Source organism: Bos mutus, chromosome 28 (assembly GCF_027580195.1).
Source record: "Bos mutus isolate GX-2022 chromosome 28, NWIPB_WYAK_1.1, whole genome shotgun sequence".
Lineage (NCBI taxonomy): Eukaryota > Metazoa > Chordata > Mammalia > Artiodactyla > Bovidae > Bos > Bos mutus.
In genome coordinates this window covers 39187833-39209943 of record NC_091644.1, presented here as the reverse complement: position 1 = coordinate 39209943, position 22111 = coordinate 39187833, and the positions used below count along the sequence as shown (strand labels likewise).

General features: G+C 42.9%; 1 protein-coding gene across 1 annotated transcript in view; it reads left to right on the top strand.

Moving 5' to 3' along the window:
• The first annotated feature begins 813 nt into the window (after positions 1-813).
• The window catches only part of KCNK1 (potassium two pore domain channel subfamily K member 1), a 69167-nt gene continuing 47869 nt past the window's right edge, over positions 814-22111 (top strand). Inside the window, exon 1 of the mRNA XM_005891903.3 lies at positions 814-1420. Coding sequence (XP_005891965.3) covers positions 1066-1420 — 355 coding nt within the window. The 5' untranslated portion in view covers positions 814-1065. The remainder of the gene's footprint in view (positions 1421-22111) is intronic.

Below are 22111 nucleotides of genomic sequence, written 5' to 3'. Positions count from 1 at the left end.
TTCATTATTTCATATATAATATAGATATACATTGTTTATGTATCTATATATAGCCTTGTCTATAAATCTTTGCCTCCCAGGTTATTTTTTTCTTAGGACACATCATGGAGTCAGAGCACATAATTGAAACCTATCTTCAAAGGGCCTTTGTAAAAACGGTACACGGACTTTGACTCTCACCCACAGTAAGGGCGTTCCCTTGAAAAGAAATGCCACTTGGGAAAGCTCAGTTGCTTCTGGTAGTTGGCATACTGGGACCTTTCTTCACTCTTCATGTTTTAAAGAATTAGGATTCAGAAGTGTGACGTCCAAAACTCTGCCGTACTCTTCAGGTTCAAGGTGCCTGCCAACCTTGAGATTCCAGGATGCCGGTATTTTCACCATCATCAGATCGCTCAATCCTTAGGCCAGTAAAAGAAGAGGAAAAGTATCCATCCCAGCACTTGCTTTGTTGTAACTGTGGCTTTGATTAAGAAGAAATAGGTGGGAAACTGTGTAGCTGGGAACCAGGGGCCTGGGTCCACAGCGCACAGCCCAGAGGTGTACACGCACCCACACACACACCGACACCCACACTGACCTCCAGCGCGGAGCCTATAAATGTACACCACCCACACTCCCTCCCTTCTTTCCTCCCACCCCGCCGCGTGCACTCTGGCGCGCCGGGTGGGTGAACCCCGGCGGGTAGCTGGAGGAGCCCGGGGGCGGGGCGAGAAAGGGCGGGGCTCCTAGAGGCCCGGGGGGCGGAGCCCAGGGCGGACGCTGCCAGGCAGCGCGCGCAGCCCCCAGCTCAGCCTCCAAGTTTGCCGGGCGGTTTGGGGCGACTCTCTGATTACCTGAGCCGGTCACCACGTCAGCGCCACATCATCTGGGCCCTTTCTGTTTGCAAGGAAACAGGAAAAGAAGGGAGGAAAAGCTCTCCAGAGCGGCAAGCCAATCGCTGGCAGCAGGCGCTGCGGGCGGAGCGCGCGGGCGGGCAGCGGGGCGGGCCCGAGGGGGCGGCGGGCATCCGGCGAGCGGCGGTCCGGTGTGCAGCGCGGGCCTTGCGGCAGGGCGGCGGGGAAGATGCTGCAGTCCCTGGCCGGCAGCTCGTGCGTGCGCCTGGTGGAGCGGCACCGCTCGGCCTGGTGCTTCGGCTTCCTGGTGCTCGGCTACCTGCTGTACCTGGTCTTCGGCGCGGTGGTCTTCTCGTCGGTAGAGCTGCCCTATGAGGACCTGCTGCGCCAGGAGCTGCGCAAGCTGAAGCGGCGCTTCCTGGAGGAGCACGAGTGCCTGTCGGAGCCGCAGCTCGAGCAGTTCCTGGGCCGGGTGCTGGAGGCCAGCAACTACGGCGTGTCCGTGCTCAGCAACGCCTCGGGGAACTGGAACTGGGACTTCACCTCCGCGCTCTTCTTCGCCAGCACCGTGCTCTCCACCACAGGTAGGAGGCCCGCCCCGCGCCCCCGACCCCCGATCGGCCCTTCGATCCGCCTGCCCCTTTCCGCCCTCTGTCCCTGTGCTCCTCCGGCGCTGCTCGCGGGGGACCGGCTCCGCGGCGCCGGAAGCCGGCGAGGTGGCCTTAGAACTTGGGGGTGGCCTCCCGGAGCTCTTGGATCGTGGTCCCTAAACCTTCAGCCTGGGCAGCAGCAGGGGTCCCCTCCCTGGGCTGCCTTTTTTGGTTCGCGACACTCTACCTCGAACTGCCCTCTTGGAGTCGTGCAGTCCTGGCGGCCGCGCGGTGAGGCCGGGGCTGATGGAAACTCTCGGGTGCTCCGAGGGCGCTCACCTTCCTCCCGCCCGCGTCTCGGCGGCGGAAGGCTGCCGAACCTTTAACGCGCTGAAGGGTCACTTTCCTGAGGGAGCCTGTCTTTTCATGATACGGTGGTGTTTCGGCTCTTTCCTACGTGGGGGCCCTTTCAGGGTAAGCCGAGTGACATCATTCTGCTCTTCGCAGGTGACCTTTGAGCGCAAAGGCGGATCCGATTTCTTTTCGGAGCGGGAGGAGGGGTGAGGGAAAGGAGCATCCGATAGCCCGTGAGCAGGCAAAATGGGGGCACCCTGATTCAGCAGTTTTTGGGTTTTCCAACTTTTCGTGTCCGAGGCCACCCTTCAACTTCCAAGCACCACTTGGTTCACATGGCTCACCTGGCGGCACATTGGCGAATGGTGGGTGTCCTGGGGGCGGGCGAAGGCCGTCCCTACGCCTCAGGGCGTCGTAACTGTGCCACGTTGGGTGGAGAAGGCTGAGTTGTCCCAGCCATGGCTAAGTAGGGCACAGACACCTAAGGGGAGTTGTTATGCATTGGAATTTGGACCCCGGAAAGTGGTCTCGAGCATCCAGCGCAGATCAGTTCTTTGAACAGTCTGTCTTGGCTTCCACAAGGTCACCGGCTTCCTAGTTGCCAGCGACGTCCTGGAACCTAAGCCTTGTGATTTCCCTGCCAGGGACGTGTGGTACCCCACCCCCACCTTTACAGGTGAATCAGCTTTCCGTTTCTCGGACTCTTCCTTCTCCCCACCCCCTCTCTGCCTCTCGCGGTTTATTTCTTTATAATCCCCTTGGGCTAAACCCAGCTGATTGTTCTGGTAGTTATTTGGTAATGAATAGTGGTAAGCCATCCAGGTATCCTGTGAAACAGTGATTCAGAAGTGTGGGGTGAATTACTAAACTGACTTGAATTTGCCCTGCAATAAAAAGAAGTAGAATTCTAGTTTGTATTGAGACACTTTTTAAAAGTAGCCTTAAGACAGACCTGTTATGTTACTTTTTAACTTTTCCAGCAGTCCTCGAGCTTTTTTTTTTCCCTCCCCTCCTCGACCAGTTCTGCTTTCTTTGTCTTTCCTGGCTCTGTTCCCCAGAACTCAGGGTGCCTTTCCTTGGAGTATGTGCTAAATTGGGAATCGTTTTTTTCTGTGCAAAAGCAAGTGGTTTCACAGAGCTGCAGAAGATCTACAACTGGGTCACAATGTTGGGTAAATATTATGGAGAATGATGATAACTTTTAGTACTTTCTAAGTAACAGAGTAAGGACAGTGTTATGAGGAAAAGGACAGGTTTGCTGCTCCTGGGCAGCACACTTCATCACTGACACAGCCCATGTATAATCTCAACATCACGGGCACGTAGTTAAATGTCAAATATGTTAGTTTACATCTTGAACAGACTATTATTCCCCAGATTCCCTTCTGTCCCTTTTTTCAATTACTAAAACCCACAGTTCTTGTTAAAAAAAAAGATGGAGAAAGATGTCTTATTATTGGTATTCAAATTGCATTGTAGTTCCTAAGAAAGTATGTATTCAGACAAAACAAGAGCTCATTTAGGAAATCAGTGCAAGGAGCACTTAAGGATAAACTAGATGAAAAAGGATTGCCTCTTGGTTTGTAAAATTAGCAAAGCAATGAATTCTTGTTATTGATAAAATAGAAATTATTGATTCAAATAGAATTCTATTAAAATGTAGAATTGTATTCTGAATCAGATACTCTTCTCTTGGCTTGTATTGACCCATCCCCTGGTTTTGTATTGACTCATCCTCTGCCATGTTTGATGTTCCATGTGTTTACTGGTTTTGTAGCAGAGGATCAGGTGATTTTTAGTCAATACATTATACTTCCTTACCAGCAAAGTGTTTTCCAGAAAAGTACCAGGCAACTCAAATCAATTGGAATTGTCGTTTATGCTTTTCTTCAGGTAGATTTTTTTTTTTTTTAATTTTTAAAATTTATTTTTTATTTTTGCTGTGCTAGGTCTTTTTTAAGGCACTTGGGCTTGGTTGCCTCATGCCATGTGGGATCTTAGTTCCCTAACCAGGGATTGAACCTGCATCTGCTGTGTTGGAAGGCAGATTCTTAATGACTTGTCCATCCCCTAGACATGCTGTAATTTTTTTTTTTTAACTCTCCCACCATAGTGGATGGCAACTCACAGAGATTATCATTACCCAGTCAATCAGTGTGGTCAGCTCTTGGCCTGGCCAGAATGATAACAATTCCTGTTACAAAAATGTGGTTCTTGGTAGTCATCGTCATAATACGGAACATGAACATTTTATGGCAGAACCTTCTCATCCCAGAAAGCACAAGCTTCCATTTATGCAAAGAAGTGGGTAAAGTCTTCATGGTCTGTTTGGAAGAAGCCTTGAGTTGATAATTCAGTCATGTTCTTTTCATTCTCTTCTCTGCCAAAGACTCTGAATAATTTCCAGAAAATTGTTTAACATCTCTTTATTTTTTGATTTAGGAAAAAAAAAAAGATATAGCAACGTCCACATAGAAATCATGAGGATGGAAAAAGTACAGTTTCACTTTTTCAAAGGGAAGGAGATGTGGACTTAAGAAATATTCACAATCTAAAAGTTGACAGTTATGTTTCACTTGGTGGGAATTTTTAGGACTTCAAGCCCAGGAGACAGCATCTCAAGCAACCGTGAGAGAACTGCTCTGAGGAGGCAAGAGGGGGAACCAGGTTATGCAGAAGTTTTGCAACCAAGGGCCTTGAACATCAAAAGATTAATGCTATGAATTAAAGGAAAACCAGATATCTCAGGTTAAAGAATTTAGTGCTTGTCTAGGTATGGGAAGATGCAAGAGTCTGGGCTCATGGAAATCATGACTTTGATATGTGCCTCATCTATCATCTCGGGCCAGTACCCTGTACTCCCATCCTGAGTTTCCTCACCAGCTCACGCTCCATGCTGGCTGCAGTGGCTGATGATGTCCTTCTTTACTGTTATGGTAGGAAAAATTCCATTTCTCAGAGGTTATTTTAGACTCAGCTATTTCCCACTTAGAACTTCCCAGGTGGTACAGTGTTAAAAAATCCGCCTGCCAGTGCAGGAGATGCAACAGACAGAGGTTCCATCCTTGGGTCAAGAAGATCCCCAGAAATAGGAAATGGCAACCCACTCCAGTATACTTGCCTGGGAAATTCCATGGACAGAGGAGCCTGGCGGGCTATAGTCCATGGGATCGCAAAGAGTTGAACACGACTGAGTGTGTGCATGCACGTGTTGAGGTGCACGCACCTTTGAGGTGATGCTTGGAGAGTGAGAAGTCACTTTTATTAAAGTTGTCTTTAGTAGCCAGATAAAATGATGATTGATCTCATTCGTTCTTAAGAAGAGTTTGTCATGTCAGTTACTATGATTTGCTTCTTTTTCTACCAATTTTGTTTGTTTATTTATTTGGATGTATCAGGTCTTAGCAGCACATGGGATCTTCTTTTCATCACGCAGGATCTTTCCCTGCCACCCATGGACTCTCCAGTTGTGGTGTGTGGGTTCAGTAGTGCAGTATTTGGGTTTAGTTGCTCCTCATGTGGAATCTTAGTTCTTTGACCAGGGATCGAACCCCAGTCTCCTGCATGCAAGGCAACTTCTTACCCACTGGACCACCAGGAAAGTCCCACATTTGTGTCTTTATTCATTCCCTTAAACAGGGGTCTATCATGATGGTGGATGATGGGAATGCAGTTTACGACCTTTGCTGCTTTGTGAGCATGGGGCTCACACAATTGCTGAGTCCTCCTTTCTGCCATTGGTAGCATGCTGCCTTATCAGTGTTTACGAAGAGATGTTTTGAAACTTGTATTTAAAGAACTCAGAAAAGGAACTTAATTTACCTTGTTTTACAGTGGCCTTTGTTTTAGCCAGGGTGGTAGCATTGGTATTTTTCAGAAAGAGAAAGACGGAAAAGGTAATAGGAGATACCTGACGGATCCTTAGTCTTCAAATTATTTTCAGAAGGAGAAATGTATTATCACTAACAGCAAATACTTATTTGAGCCTTTAGAATAGAATCAGTTCAGTTCAGTTCAGTCGCTCAGTTGTGTCCGACTCTTTACGACCCTATGAATCGCAGCACGCCAGGCCTCCCTGTCCATCACCAGTGAACTCCCGGAGTTCACTCAAACTCACGTCCATCGAGTCCGTGATGCCATCCAGCCATCTCATCCTCTGTCGTCCCCTTCTCCTCCTGCCCCCAATCCCTCCCAGCATCAGAGTCTTTTCCAATGAGTCAACTCTTTGCATGAGGTGGCCAAAGTACTGGAGTTTCAGCTTTAGCATCATTCCTTCCAAATAACTCCCAGGGCTGATCTCCTTCAGAACGGACTGGTTGGATCTCCTCGCTGTCCAAGGGACTCTCAAGAGTCTTCTCCAACGCCACAGTTCCAAAGCATCAGTTCTTCGGCGCTCAGCCTTCTTCACAGTCCAACTCTCACCTCCATAGGGATGGGTAAACTGTGACTTCTGGGCCAAGTCTGACCCATCACCTGTTTTTGTGTCTCCTAAGAATGGTTTTTACATTTTCAAACAGCTTTCTAAAAAGTCAAAAGGAAAAAAGTACTTCCTGATCTGTTAAAGTTCTATGAAAATCACATCTCAGTGTCCATAAACAAATTTTACAGATGCACAGGCACACACCCATTTTCTTCTGTATTACAGTTGTTTTCCACCTGCAGTGGCAGAGTTGAGTAGTTGTGACAGAAACCAGAGGGCTGCGGGACCTGAAATATTTACTGTCCAACCTTTTGTAGGAAGTTTGCTGCTGCTGCTGCTGCTGCTAAGTCGATTCAGTTGTTCCCGACTCTGTGCGACCCCATAGACGGCAGCCCACCAGGCTCCCCCGTCCCTGGGATTCTCCAGGCAAGAACACTGGAGTGGGTTGCCATTTCCTTCTCCAGTGCATGAAAGTGAAAAGTGAAAGTGAAGTCACTCAGTCGTGTCTGACTCTTAGTGACCCCATGGACTGTAGCCTACCAGGCTTCTCCGTCCATGGGATTTTCCAGGCAAGAGTACTGGAGTGGGGTGCCATTGCCGAAAGTTTGCTAATACCTGCTTAAAATAATGCTTGGAAGAAACGGTTCAGTCAGAGGAGTTCTAAGAGCCTGACTTCTTTTTAGAAAACTTTCTAGAAGACAGTTTAGCTCTTCAGGTTTCTTTGTGGTTTTTTAAGTGGTTTGCTATATTTAAATTACGTACTGCCACCCACAGCTGCTTCTAGAACAAATGATTATTATAGGATGTCACTAGGTTTGGTCAAATTTGTGACACTTTTTTTTAATGGTAACAAAGTTACACTTCCCATTGGGATTACCTTATTTAAAATGTGTGGTGAATCTATATATTTTGTCTAGAGAAGAAATGACAAGGACAGGAATTCCACCAGAAACAAGCAAGTAAACTGGCAGTCAGAAGAGAGATCTGACATCCCACACACAGAAGTTTCTGTTCTTTCTTTGCAGGAAAGGCTTTGGCCTTGCTTCTGAGCCTTTATACTAATTCTAACAAGTTAAATGATCTGGTTTTCAAGCCTGTAACAGCTAAAGACAGGAAAGGCACAGCTCTAGGCAAACCTAAGTGAAAGGTCATGAAAAGGTATATACCTTAAAAACCAGGAAAATAAAAGGATCCTGTGTGCCAGGGAGTGTTTCCACGGATTACCTTCCGTGTATTGCCAGGAAGTGATGAGGTGTAGTCATTATACTCACTTTACAGAGGCTGAGGCAGAAGTTTTGCTTGAGTGACGTCTCTAACTAGGTCACAGAGCTAGAAGTGATTGGCCTTGATTTGAATCCAGTGTCCGACTCTTTGGACCCCACGGACTGTAGCCCACCAAGCTCCTCTGTCCATGGAATTCTCTAGGCAAGAATACGCTCACATTGCAGGCAGATTCTTTATCGTCTGAGCCACCGGGGAGGCCCTCTGAATCCAGACGTGTCTGAATTAAGAACTTGAGTTGCACCTGGTATCTGGGCATAGCAGGTTGTTTCCAGATGCATCCAGTTTCCCCAGATTTGGAAGTCGAAGTCATCATCCCCATAGTTCAACGTGTATGTTTAGAGGTAGGGCCTTTAAAGAGGTAATGAAGTTAAAATGAGGAGCCAGTGAGAAGGTGGCTGTCTATAAGCCAAGGGAAGCGGCCTCAGAAGAAACCAACTTGGTAGACCCTTTGATCTTGGACTTCCAGCCCCCAGAACTGGGAGCAAATACATTTCTTGGTTTTAATCACCCAGTCTGTGGGACTTCGTTGTGGTGGCCCGAGCAAACTAACATAGAATTACTCAGGTAATTATTTTTTAGTTGCATAAACAGAAATAACACCCCTCCCACAAGGAAATCAACCTTGAATATTCACTGGGAGGACTAAAGCTGAAGCTCCAATACTTTGGCCACCTGTTGTGCAGAGCTGACTCATTGGAAAAGACCCTGATGCTGGGAAAGGTCAAGGGCAGGAAGAGAAGGGGACGACAGAGGATGAGATGGTTGAATCACCATCACCAACTCAATGGACATGAGTTTGAGCAAACTCTGGGAAATAGTGAAGGACAGGGAAGCCTGAAGTGCTACAGTCTATGGGATTGCAATGTGCTGGACATGACTTAGTGACTGAACAGTACAAATATATGAGTACAAAGATAAATAATTTTTAAACTTATTTTTTTATTGAAGGATAATTGCTCTACAGAATTTTGTTGTTTTCTATCAAGCCTCAACATGAATCAGCCATAGGTATACATATACCCACTCCCTTGAACTTCCCTCCCAATCCTACTCCTCTAGGTTGATACAGAGCCCCTGTTTGAGTTTCTTAGCCATACAACAAATTCCTGTTGGCTATCTATTTTACATATGGTAATGTAAGCTTCCAGGTTACTCCTTCCATACATCTCACCCTCTCCTCCCCTCTCCCCATATCCATATGTGTATTCTCTATCTCTGTTTCTCCACTGCTGCCCTGTAAGTAAATTCTTCAGTACCATTTTTCTAGATTATGTATATATGCCTTAGAATACAATATTTATCTTTCTCTTTCTGACTCACTTCACTCTGTATAATAGGTTCTATGTTCATCCACCTCACTATAACTGACTCAAATGTGTTTCTTATATGTACCACAACTTCTTTACCCATTCGTCTGTTGATGGGCATCTAGGTTGCTTCCATGTTCTAGCTGATGGAAATAGTGGTGCAATGAACAATGGGATATATGTGTCTTTTTCAATTTTGGTTTCCTCAGGGTATATGCCTAGGAGTGGGATTGCTGGGTCATATGGTGGTTTTATCCCTAATTTTTTAAGGAATCTCCATACCATGGTCTTCCATAGTGGCTATATCAATTTACTTTCCCACCAACAGTGCAAGAGCTTTCCCTTTTCTCCACACCCTCTCCAGCATTTATTGTTTGTAGACTTTTTGATGATGGCCATGCTGACCAGGGTGAGATGATATCTCATTGTAGTTTTGATTTGTATTTCTCTAATAATGAGCGATGTTGAGCATCTTTTCATGCATTTGTTAGCCATCTGTATGTCTTCTTTGGAGAAATGTCTGTTTAGGTCTTTTTCCCACTTTTTGATTGGGTTGTTTGTTTTTCTGTCATTGAGTTATATAAGCTGCTTGTATATTTTGGAAATTAATCCTTTGTCAGTTGTTTCATTTGCTATTATTTTCTCCCATTTTGAGGGTTGTCCTTCCACCTTGCTTATAGTTTCTTTTGTTATGCAAAAGCTTTTAAGTTTAATCAGGTCCCACTTGTTTACTTTTGTTAATGGCACCCCACTCCAGTACTCTTGCCTGGAAAATCCCATGGATGGAGGAGCCTGGTAGGCTGCAATCCATGGGGTCGCTAAGAGTCGGACACAACTGAGCAACTTCACTTTCACTTTTCACTTTCATGCATTGGAGAAGGAAATGGCAACCCACTCCAGTGTTCTTGCCTGGAGAATCCCAGGGACAGGGGAGCCTGGTAGGCTGCTGTCTATGGGGTCACACAGAGTCGGACACGACTGAAGTGACTTAGCAGTAGCACCAGTAGGAGGTGGATCTTAGAGGATCTTACTTTGATTTGTGTCAGCAAGTGTATTCCTGCCTGTGTATTCCTATTAAGAGTTTGTTTCTGGTCTTACATTTAGGTCTTTAATCCATTTTGAGTTTATCTTTGTGTATGGTATTAAGGAGTGTTCTAATTTCATTCTTTTACATGTAGCTGTTCAATTTTTCCAGCACCATTTATTGAAGAGGCTGTCTTTGCCCAAGAGGCTGCTCTTGCCTCCTTTATCAAATATAAGGTATCCATAGTTAAATGAGTTTATTTCTGGGTTTTCTGTCTGGTTCCATTGGTCCATGTTTCTATTTTTGTGCCAGTACCATACTGTCTTGATGACTGTAGCTTTGTAGTATAATCTGAAGTCAGGAAGGTTGATTCCTCCAGCTCCATTCTTCTTTCTCAAGACTGCTTTGGCTACTCCGGGTCTTCTGTGTTTCCCTATGAATTGTGAAATTTTTTCTTCTAGTTCTGTGAAAAATGTCATTGGTAATTTGATAGGGGTCACATTGAATCTGTAGATTGTGTTTGGTAGTATAGTCATTTTCACAATATTGATTCTTTCTACCCAGAAACATGGAATATGTTTATGTCATCTTAGATTTCTTTCATTAGTGTTTTATAATTTTCTGTGTACAGTTCTTTTGTCTCTTTAGGTAAGTTTATTCCTATATATTTCTTTTTGTTGCAATGGTGAATGGGATTGATTCTTTAATTTTCCTAAAATCTTTCTGATATTTCTTTCGTAGTATATAGAAATGCAAGTGATTTCTGTGTATTGATTTTGCATCCTACAACTTTTTAAAATTCACTGATTAGCTCTAGTAATTTTCTGATACTATCTTTAGGGTTTTCTATGTACAGTATCATGTCATCTGCAAATAGTAAGAGCTTTACTTCTTTTCCAATCTGGATTCCTTTTATTTCTTTTTCTTCTCTGATGCTGTAGCTAGGACTTCCAGAACTATGTTGAATAATAGTGGTAATAAAATAATAATAAAAGTGGAAACCCTTGTCTTGTTCCTGATCTTAGGGGAAATGTGTTCAGTTTTTCACCATTGAGAATAATTGCTATAGGCTTATCATCTATGGCCTTTATTATGTTGAGCTAGATTCCTTTTATGCCCATTTTTTGAAGAGTTAATCATAAATGGGTGCTGAATTTTGTCAAAGGCTTTTTCTGCATCTATTGAGATGATCATATGGTTTTTATCTTTCAATTTGTTAATATGGTGTATCACATTGATTGATTTGCATATGTTGAATAATCCTTGCATCCCTGGAATAAACCCAACTTGATCATGATGTATGAGCTTTTTGAAGTGTTGCTGAATTCTGTTTGCTAAAATTTTGTTGAGGATTTTTGCATCTATGTTCAACAGTGATATTGGCCTGTAGTTTTCTTTGCTTGTGCTGTCTTTGTCTGGTTTTGGTATCAGGGTGATGGTGGCCTCGTATAATGAGTTTGGGTATGTTTCTTCCTCTGTACTTTTTTGAAAGAGTTTTAGAAGGATAGGCATTAGCTCTTCTCTGAGTGTTTGATAGAATTCTCCTGTGAAGCCATCTAATCCTGGGCTTTTGTTTTTTGGGAGATTTTTTAAATCACAGCTTCAATTTCAGTGCTTATAATTAGGTTTTTCATAATTTCTATTTCTTCCTGGTTCAGTCTTGGAAGATTGAATTTTTCTAAGAATCTGTCCATTTCTTCCAGGTTATCCATTTTATTTCCATATAGTTGTTCATAACAGTCTCTCATAATCCTTTGTATTTCTGCATTGTCTGTTGTAACCTCTCCTTTTTTATTTCTAATTTTGTTGATTTGATTCTTCTCTCTTTTGTTCTTGATGACTCTGGTTAAAGGTTTGCCAATTTTGTTTATCTTCTCAAAGAACCAGCTTTTAGTTTTATTAATCTTTACTATTGTTTCTTTCATTTCTTTTCCATTTATTTCTTTTCTTTTTTTTTTTTTTTTTTTTTTTTTTTTAATTAATTTCAGATATACGATGCTCCCCATCCTGAACCCTCCTCCCTCCCAACCTCCCCATACCATCCCCTGGGCCTTCCCAGCGCACCAGCCCCAAGCATCCAGCATCGTTGAACCTGGACTGGCATCTCGTTTCATACATGACATTTCACATGTTTCAATACCATTCTCCCAAATCTTCCCACCCTCTCCCACAGAGTCCATAAGACTGTTCTATACATCAGTGTCTCTTTTGCTGTCTCAGTATACAGGGTTATCATTACCATCTTTCTAAATTCCATATATATGGTTAGTATACTGTATTTATGTTTTTCCTTCTGGCTTACTTCACTCTGTATAATAGGCTCCAGTTTCATCCACCTCCTTAGAACTGATTCAAATGTATTCTTTTTAATGGCTGAGTAATATTCCATTGTGTGTATGTACCACAGCTTTCTTATCCATTCATCTGCTGATGGACATCTAGGTTGCTTCCATGTCCTGGCTATTATAAACAGTGCTGCAATGAACATTGGGGTACACGTGTCTCTTTCCCTTCTGGTTTCCTCAGTGTGTATGCCCAGCAGTGGGATTGCTGGATCATAAGGCAGTTCTATTTCCAGTTTTTTAAGGAATCTCCACACTGTTCTCCATAGTGGCTGTACTAGTTTGCATTCCCACCAACAGTGTAAGAGGGTTCCCTTTTCTCCACACCCTCTCCAGCATTTATTGCTTGTAGACTTTTGGATCGCAGCCATTCTGACTGGTGTGAAATGGTACCTCATAGTGGTTTTGATTTGCATTTCTCTGATAAAGAGTGATGTTGAGCATCTTTTCAAGTGTTTGTTAGCCATCTGTATGTCTTCTTTGGAGAAATGTCTATTTAGATCTTTGGCCCATTTTTTGATTGGGTCATTTATTTTTCTGGAGTTGAGCTGGAGGAGTTGCTTGTATATTTTTGAGATTAGTTGTTTGTCGGTTGCTTCATTTGCTATTATTTTCTCCCATTCTGAAGGCTGTCTTTTCACCTTGCTAATAGTTTCCTTTGATGTGCAGAAGCTTTTAAGTTTAATTAGGTCCCATTTGTTTATTTTTGCTTTTATTTCCAATATTCTGGGAGGTGGGTCATAGAGGATCCTGCTGTGATGTATGTCAGAGAGTGTTTTGCCTGTGTTCTCCCTAGGAGTTTTATAGTTTCTGGTCTTATGTTGAGATCTTTAATCCATTTTGAGTTTATTTTTGTATATGGTGTTAGAAAGTGTTCTAGTTTCATTCTTTTACAAGTGGTTGACCAGATTTCCAGCACCACTTGTTAAAGAGATTGTCTTTAATCCACTGTATATTCTTGCCTCCTTTGTCAAAGATAAGGTGTCCATATGTGCGGGATTTATCTCTGGGCTTTCTATTTTGTTCCATTGATCTATATTTCTGTCTTTGTGCCAGTACCATACTGTCTTTATAACTGTGGCTTTGTAGTAGAGCCTGAAGTCAGGTAGGTTGATTCCTCCAGTTCCATTTTTCTTTCTCAAGATCGCTTTGGCTATTCGAGGTTTTTTGTATTTCCATACAAATTGTGAAATTATTTGTTCTAGCTCTGTGAAGAATACTGTTGGTAGCTTGATCGGGATTGCATTGAATCTATAAATTGCTTTGGGTAGTATACTCATTTTCACTATATTGATTCTTCCAATCCATGAACATGGTATATTTCTCCATCTATTAGTGTCCTCTTTGATTTCTTTCACCAGTGTTTTATAGTTTTCTATATATAGGTCTTTAGTTTCTTTAGGTAGATATATTCCTAAGTATTTTATTCTTTTCGTTGCAATGGTGAATGGAATTGTTTCCTTAATTTCTCTTTCTGTTTTCTCATTATTAGTGTATAGGAATGCATCTTTATGATTTCTTTCCTTCTACTAATTTTGGGTTTTTTTGTTCTTCTTCCAGTCGTTTTAGGCATAAAGTTAGGCTGTCTATTCAATGTTTTCTCTTGTTTCTTGAGGTAGGATTGTATTGCTATAAACTTCCCTCCTAGAACTGCTTTTGCTGCATCCCATAGGTTTTGAGTTATCGTGTTTTCTTTGTCATTTGTTTCTAGAAATTTTTTGATTTCCCTTTTTGATTTCTTCAGTAACCTGTTGGTTATTTAGAAACATATTGTTTAATCTCCATGAGTTTGTGTTTCTCACAGTTTTTTCTTATAATTGATATCTAGTCTCAAAGCGTTGTGGTGAGAAGATGCTTGGTATGATTTCAACTTTGTTAAATTTACTGAGGTTTGATTTGTGACCCAAGATGTGGTCTATCCCGGAGAATGTTCCGTGTGCACTTGAGAAGAAGGTGTATTTTTCTGCATTTGGATGGAATGTCCTGAAGATATCAGTGAGAGCCATCTCATCTAATGTATCATTTAAGACTTGTGTTTCCTTATTCATTTTCTGTTTTGATGATCTGTCCGTTAGAGTGAGTGGGGTGTTAATGTTGCCTACTATTTTTGTGTTACTGTCAATTTCTCCCTTTATATCTCTTAGTGTTTGTCCTATGTATTGAGGTGCTCCTATGTGGGGTCCATAGATATTTACAATTGTTATGTCTTCCTCTTGGATTGATCCCTTGACCATTATGTAGTGTCTTTCCTTATCTCTGGTAATCTTTATTTTAAGGTCTATCTTGTCTGATATGAGGATTGCTACTCTAGCTTTCTTTTGCTTCCCATTTGCAGGGAATGTATTTTTCCATCCTGTCACTTTCAGTCAATACATGTCTTTAGGTCTGAAGTGGGTTTCTTGTAGACAGCATATATATGAGTCTTTTTTTTTTTTTTGTATCCATTCAACCAGTCTGTGTCTTTTGGTTGGAGCATTTAATCCATTTACATTTAAAGTAATTGTTGATATATATGTTCCTATTGGCATTTTCTCAATTGTTTGGGGTTGATTTTGTAGATCTTTTTCCTTCTCTTGTATTTCTTGGCTATATAAGTCCCTTTAACATTTGTTGTAAAGCTGGTTTGGTGGTACTGAATTCTCTTAACGTTTGTTTATCTGGCAAGCTTTTGATTTCTCCATCAATTTCGAATGAGATCCTTGACGGGTACAGTAATCTTAGTTGTAGGTTATTCCCTTTCAGGACTTTAAATATATCCTGTCATTCCCTTCTGGCCTGCAGCATTTCTGCTGAAAGATCAGCTGTTATACGTATGGAGTTTCCCTTATATGTTACTTGTTGCTTTTCCCTCTGCTTTTAGTATTCTTTCTTTGTGTTTAGCTTTTGTTAGTTTGGTTAGTATGTGCCTTGGCGTGTTCTCCTTGGACTTATTCTGTGGGAGCCTTTGCACCTCTTGGACATGATTGGCTATTTTTTTCCATGTTGGGGAAATTTTCAACTATAATTTCTTCAAAAATTTTCTCATACCCTTTTTTTTTTCTCCTCTTCTTCTGGGACCCCTGTAATTGTCCCAGAGGTCTCTGTGACTATCCTCAGTTGTTTTCATTCTTTTTACTTTATTCTGCTCTTCAGAAGTTATTTCTACCATTTTATTTCCAGCTCACTGATTCCTTTTTCTGCTTCAGATATTCTGCTATTAATTCCTTCCAGAGTATTTTTAATTTCAGTAATTGTGTTGTTTGTCTTTGTATGTTTATTCTTTAATTCTTCTAGGTCTTTGTTAATTGATTCCTGTATATTTTCCATTTTGTTTTCAACGTTTTTGATCATCTTTACTATCATTATTCTGAATTCTTTTTCAGGTAGTTTGTCTGTTTCCTCTTCATTTATTTGGACTTCTGTGTTTCTAGTTTGTTCCTTCATTTGTGTAGTATTTCTCTGCCTTTTCATTTTATATATATATAGTTTTTTTTTTTTAACTTATTGTGTTTGAGGTCTCCTTTCCCCAGGCTTCTAGGTTGAATTCTTACTTTCTTTTGGTTTCTGCCGTCCTAAGATTGGTCCAGTGGTTTCGGTAAGCTTCCTATAGGGTGAGATTTGTGCTGAGTTTTTTTGTCTGTTTTCCCTCTGATGGGCAAGGCTGAGTGAGGGGTAATCCTGTCTGCTGATGACTGGGTTTGTATTTTTGTTTTGTTTGTTGTTTAGGCGAGGCATCCTGCATAGGGTGATCCTGGTGGTTGGGTGATGCCAGGGCTTGTGTTCACGTGGTTTCCTTAGTGTGAGTTCTCACTATTTGATACTCCCTAGGGTTAGTTCTCTGGTAGTCTAGGGTCTTGGAGTCAGTGCTCCCACTCCAAGGGCTCAGGGCTTGATCTCTGGTCAGGATCAAAGATTCCACAAGTGGTTTGTTATGGCATTAAATGGGATTAAAACAAATACCCCAAAATGAGAAACTAAAGATGAACCTCAGACAAATGGCAGTTACAAAATCAGGCAAATAGTAATTAAAATAATGGAATATACGCATATACATATACACCCATAAGCAAAGTGAAAACAGTCCAACAAAAATAAAGTACAGTAGATTGATGCATTGAACAGAGAAATCAAAAATTGTATCTATCAGTTAAGAATAAAACTAACTAAAGCACAAAATGGAAAACAAAACTAAAGCAAGGTGCCAAGTGGGGAATGAAAATAAAACTAACAAATATGTTAAGAGGAAAGGAAAGAAAGAAAAGAAAGAAAGAACAGATGTGCAAAGTTAAACAGAGGTAGATAAAGAAGATTTATATACATTAAAGGTTAACTGCACCAGAAAAGAATAGTAAGAAAAGCAAACAAAGGAATAAATATAGAAAAAATAATAAGAAGTTTAAAACTTTAAAAAGGAGAAAGAAAGAAAGAAAGAAAAAAAAAAGGAAACTCCACAGAGCTGCAAAAGCCCAACATAGAGGCAAAGTTTTATAACTACAATAAAAAAAAAAAATGTGACTGAGGGGGGAAAAAAAAAAGCTCAAAAGGTTAATTAGATTTCATAGTGCCAAGAAATTCGACAACCACAACAGAGGGAGAAAGAAAAAGGAAAAAAAAAATCCAAAAGAATCTATAGAACATGTACAAACATAGGAATAATAAATGTTTTTCTTGAGTCACTGCTGTCAGAGTCCTTCCCCTCACTGGGAGTCACAGTCCGCCTCACCTCCCCAGGATGCTCGCCAACACTGTGCTGATCTCTGGACCTGCTGTGGGAGCAGCTCAGATTCTAGTCTGGTCCTACTTCTGTGTGTTCTTGCCTCCAGTGTCCACAGCTATCAGAACTAGTGCGTTTTCTTTTGTGGGAGCTCTCAATGTCCTTTTATGTATTCCATAGACACAGAGTCTGCCTAGTTGATCGTGTGGATTTAATCTGCAGCTTGTGCAGCTGGTGGGAAGGTTTTGGGTCTTCTTCCTTAGCCACACTGCCCATGAGTTTCAATTGTGGTTTTATTTCCACCTCTACATGTGGGTCATCTACTGGGGTTTGCTTCTGAGGCTGCCCTGGAGGGCTTGGGTCTGCCCCTGTGAGGGCCAGGTGTGGAGGTGGTGCAGCTGCTTGGGTTGCAGGGGTTCTGGCAGCACCAAGTACTCAGGGCTGTTGGCAGCTACAGCAGCAGAAAATAATAGTGTTCTAGAAGGGTATAGGAACCAGTACTGGCCAATTGCGCTCCAGTATTCTTGCCTGGAGAACCCCCCTGACAGAGAAGCCTGGCAGGCCACAGTCTACAGGATTGGAACAAGTTGGACACGACCGAAGCAATCCTGTGAGCACAGACTCAAGGGTTTTTTTTTTGTTGCCTGTGGCAGCTCTGCATGAAGGTGATACAGCTGCTTGGCTTGCAGGGACCCTGGTGGTGCAAAGTGTGCAGGGAGATGGACTGCCTCCGCTGCAGGAGTTATGGCCCTTTTTTTGAGCCTCTTGTAGCTGGTGATCAGAAGGCCTCTTTGGCCAGTCTTTCTCTGTAGCTCCCCTCATTCAGACACTTAGAGGGCTCCCTTGCCTGGGGTCCTTCTCTGTTGTTCGGTGCATCAGGCCCATAGAGGGGCCCCATGGCTGGGGTCCTACTCTGTAGTTTGGCGCATCAGGCACTTAAAGGGGCAGCCTGGGTGGGGTCCTACTCTGCAGTTCAGTGCTGGCGTGTGGGCTCTGAGAGGCCCTGGTGGTGGCTCATGACTCAGCAGTATTGCCTTGCTTCCATGGCTGCCTGGTTTTCCTCCACAGGCATTTCCCACCACAGTCTCCTCCCTCACATCCCCTTGATCTGTCTCTCTGTGGTCAACAGCAGCGCTAGCCCTGGGATTGCTCCACAATCCCTAAACTCCAGCTCCCAGCCCTTGTGCCTTCCAGGGGATCTGCATCCCTATCCAGGGTACGTATGGCTGCGTCAAGGACTGTCTGATTCTCATTCCATTTAGGCTGCCACAGATCAGCTGTTTCACTCTCGGCCTTAAATGTTTCTCCTCTGACTCACACAGTTGCCCCAATGTGGGGGTCAGACCCCTGCCTCAGTTCCCCCACCTGCCGAGGGCAGGTCCAGTCCTACTAACACTCCTGTTTCTCCCCCTAGATCCTTCATCCTACTGAGTTTTGCATGGTTCTATATATTCTTTCCTCTGGTCAGGTACTCCTGTCCTCTCTCAGCTGGTGTTCTGCGTGCACTTCTGTGTCTGAAGATGTATTCCTGATGTATCCGTGGAGAGATGTACTCCACATCCACCTACTCCTGCACCATCTTGTTCTCCCTCAGAAATAACTTTTAATGTCCTTAGTATTGTGGCCAACATTTTCATATGCTTGGTTTGGACATCCTTGTTTTATTATAGAACACAGTCTTGTAATTGATAGAACTGAAATATATTGAATTGATTATTGAAATCTCAAGAGCAATACTATAACGTGCTTAAGAAAGCAGAGATGCGTGTGATAAATTTTAGAAACATTTCCACCCAGTGATGATCAAAGAGTAGATACTAATGTTTAATGTGTAAACTCAGACCTGTCTATAGAACATCAGTCCTTTAGTATTTTTTTTCAAGACAATAAATATGCTGTTATCTGTACCTATTTTATGACATATGGGACTACTGTTATGGTTATAAATGACAGTATCTTCAAAGAAATGATGTGTTGCTTTTATGACATAACTGTACGTCTTGGGAAGGATACAATCTTCAGTTGTCCCAGGAGCCTCGGTGGAAGTCTGATGCATGTTAGGGCAGGTAGTTTTATGGCACCGCTTGTCAGATGACAGTTGGGGCGGTGCACCTGTTGTGTGTGGAGGAGGAGTGTGCTGGAAGGTTGAAGCAAGTGGGACTGCTGATGCTGAGCTGTTTGGACCCATAACAACGTCCACTTCACATAGGTCGACTCACTACAGTGTGGTTTCAAGCACAGAGACGAATCACCCACAGTTTCTCCTTGGCTGAGTGTCTTTCCCCTGAGTGTCCCAGGGTAGATTTTGTCCTCAAGAGACATCATCTGATCCCAGCTGTGGCCAAATCCATGCCTGCTGTGGCATCACACTGCCTGTTACTGGCGGGAGACAAAGGCTCTCTCTCTCTTGAAAAGCATGCAACTTTGAAGGTGTCTTCTTCACCCTCTGATGTTTCTTTTTCTCTTTGGGACTCAGTTGGTGCTCTGACTTTCTTTGTTTCTTCGAGATGGATTCCTTGTCCTTAGAGTTGGTGGCCACTCTGTGTCAGGGCAGGGCCATGCCCCTAACCTGAGGCTACAATGGAGAAGCGGGGGAGGTTGTCAGATTACCTGTTCCACATTTTCAACAAATAAAAACTATAGTTTTCCCCCAAAATACCATATTTTTGCTTGACTCTCCTGGGTTTGTACTTGCTCTTTTCCGATAAATGTCTTTTTTTTTTTTAATTTAAATTTATTTATTCCGATAAATTTCTTTAATCATTTAAGTCAGGATAGTGGAGGTATAATTTATATATTGGAAAGTATATCCTTTTTTAAAAACTGGAGTATAATTGCTTTACAATGTTGTGTTAATTTCTGCTGTACAGCAACGTGACTCAGCTATATGTATACATATGTCCCCTCCCCCTTGGACCTCCATGCCATCCCTTTAGGTCATCACAGAGCACCCAGCTGAGCTTCCTGTGCTGTATATATAGCAGCTTCCCGCTAGCTATCTATTTTACAGACGGTAGTATGTATTTGTCATTTCCAGTCTTCCAGTTTGTCCCACCCTCCCTCTCCCCCCATGACAATATGTCTACATATGAGAAAATATATAAAGTATATACATAGGGCTTCCCTCATAGCTCAGTTGGTAAAGAATCTGCTTGCAATGCAGGAGACCCCGGTTTGATTCCTGGGTTGGGAAGATCCGCTGGAGAATGGATAGACTAGCCAGTCTAGTATTCTTGGGCTTCTCTGGTGGCTCAGCTGATAAAGAATCCACCTGCAATTCAGGAGACCTGGGTTTGATCCCTGGGTTGGGAAGATCCCCTGGAGAAGGGAAAGGCTACCCACTCCAGTATTCTGGCCTGGAGAATTCCATGAACTGTGGGGTCACAAAGAGTCAGACATGAGTAAGCAACTTTCACTTTCACTTTTAAGTATAGCTGTATGGTGGGAAAATGCATACAGCTGTATACTTCAAAAGGATATATTTTCCCATTTGTATGGACATGTGACATGGGGGAAAGGGAGGTTGGGAAGAGCTGGAAGTTTAGGATTTTCCCACCAGGGCCTTCCCAAGTGGTGCTAGTAGTGAAGAACCTGCCTGCTATTGCAGGAGACATAAGAGACGTGGGTTCCATCCCTAGGTTGGGAAGATCCCCTGGAGAAGGAAATGGCAACTCATTCCAGTATTCTTGCCTGGGAAATTTCATGGACAGAGGAGCCTGGTGGGGCTACCGGCCATGGGGCCGCAAAGTGCTGGACACTGCTGAAGCAACTTAGCACGCACACATGCCTTTGTTATGCCCGTGTGTGTGTGAGAGAGAGATGATGATGATTTTTCCACCAACATGATCAAGATACAGAATTCATCCATCACCCTACAATTTCTTTACGCCCTTTTGTAGTTTACATTCTCTTACCCTAAGTCAGAAACTGGCAACCACTTTGCTTTATCTTTTCTAGAATGTCATATAGACGAAATTATATGGTATGCCAAAAATAGTGCAGCAGGGGTTGGAGGTTTAGAGGGGTTGCATCTGAAAGGGTTGTATGATTTTTCTGCTTGAGCACAAATCAGACCAGCAGGGCTTGTCTGTTATTTTTTTTAGCTGTGTTCATGTTTCCCTTCTTGATCCTATAAAACAGAATCAATTCTTATATTAAAGAGATTAATTGGGTTCTGTTAGACATGGGTAGTGTTTTTTAATTGGCTTCCATATGCTCAATCCCAGATCAGAGTCTCACTGTTTGCCTTAACTACTTGGGCTCAGGTTGACTTGTTCTGTGAAACCAAAGCCTGCCCTCTGAAGCCTGGGTGGATTGGTAGCCAGTGATGAGATTTAGGCAGAAAGCTTCTAGGGGGCTCAGACCCAATTCACACAGTGTCAGTAAAATCCTGACTGGTGGGTGCACAGCAGAGACAACAAAATCACACAGAATTTTAGAAAGTGCTAGTTTTCATTTCTCTTGCGTGTCATCCATAGATGACTCATGAGAATAAGAGTTGGAGTCTCTGATGATAAAGTCTGGCCCTTGATGCTGTGGTGCCTCCGTGAAGCAAGTTAAGCTGTTTGATCAGGTCAGTGCCTCAGCACTCCCTGGTTTATTTGGATCTTCTAAAGCCGAACATGCCTGATTGGTGAGCCCTCTGCTTCCTGGCTGCCAAAACGCCCTGTGTACCACCTGTGTGTGTGTGTGAGTGCATGTACACGTGTAGTAGCGTGTACCACCTTCTATCTGAACCTTCCATTCTTCTGTTGCAGCACTTACCACCTGCTACTGACATCATTGGTTTTCCTATCTCACCTCCCCCAAGAGCCGTCTGGAGGATAAGCACATTCTCAGTCTCCTTTGCATCCCCAGTTTCAGCAGGTCCTCAGGAAATGGCAGCCCACTCTAGTATTCTTGCCTGGAGACTCCCATGGACAGAGGAGCCTGGCGGGCTACTGACTTAGCAGCAGCATGTGCAATTTAAGGCACACTTCACGCATCAGAGCCCATTTCCTCTTCTGGAAAATGAGGAAGCTTCTAAAGATGTTTCAGGAGACCTTAGATATAATCTTGTTGCCTTAATGGGGAAACAATAGTCCCAAAGTGCTTTAATAACTTTGAAATTATTCATATTATTGACTGTAAAGTTTTACACCATCTGAAAATTGAGAACTGTGTTTTATTCTGTGGTCATATTGAGGACTTCAAGCCTGGGGCACATCTCAGATAACTTTGAGAGACCACTCTGAAGGAGGAACCAGGATATAAGGGAGTTT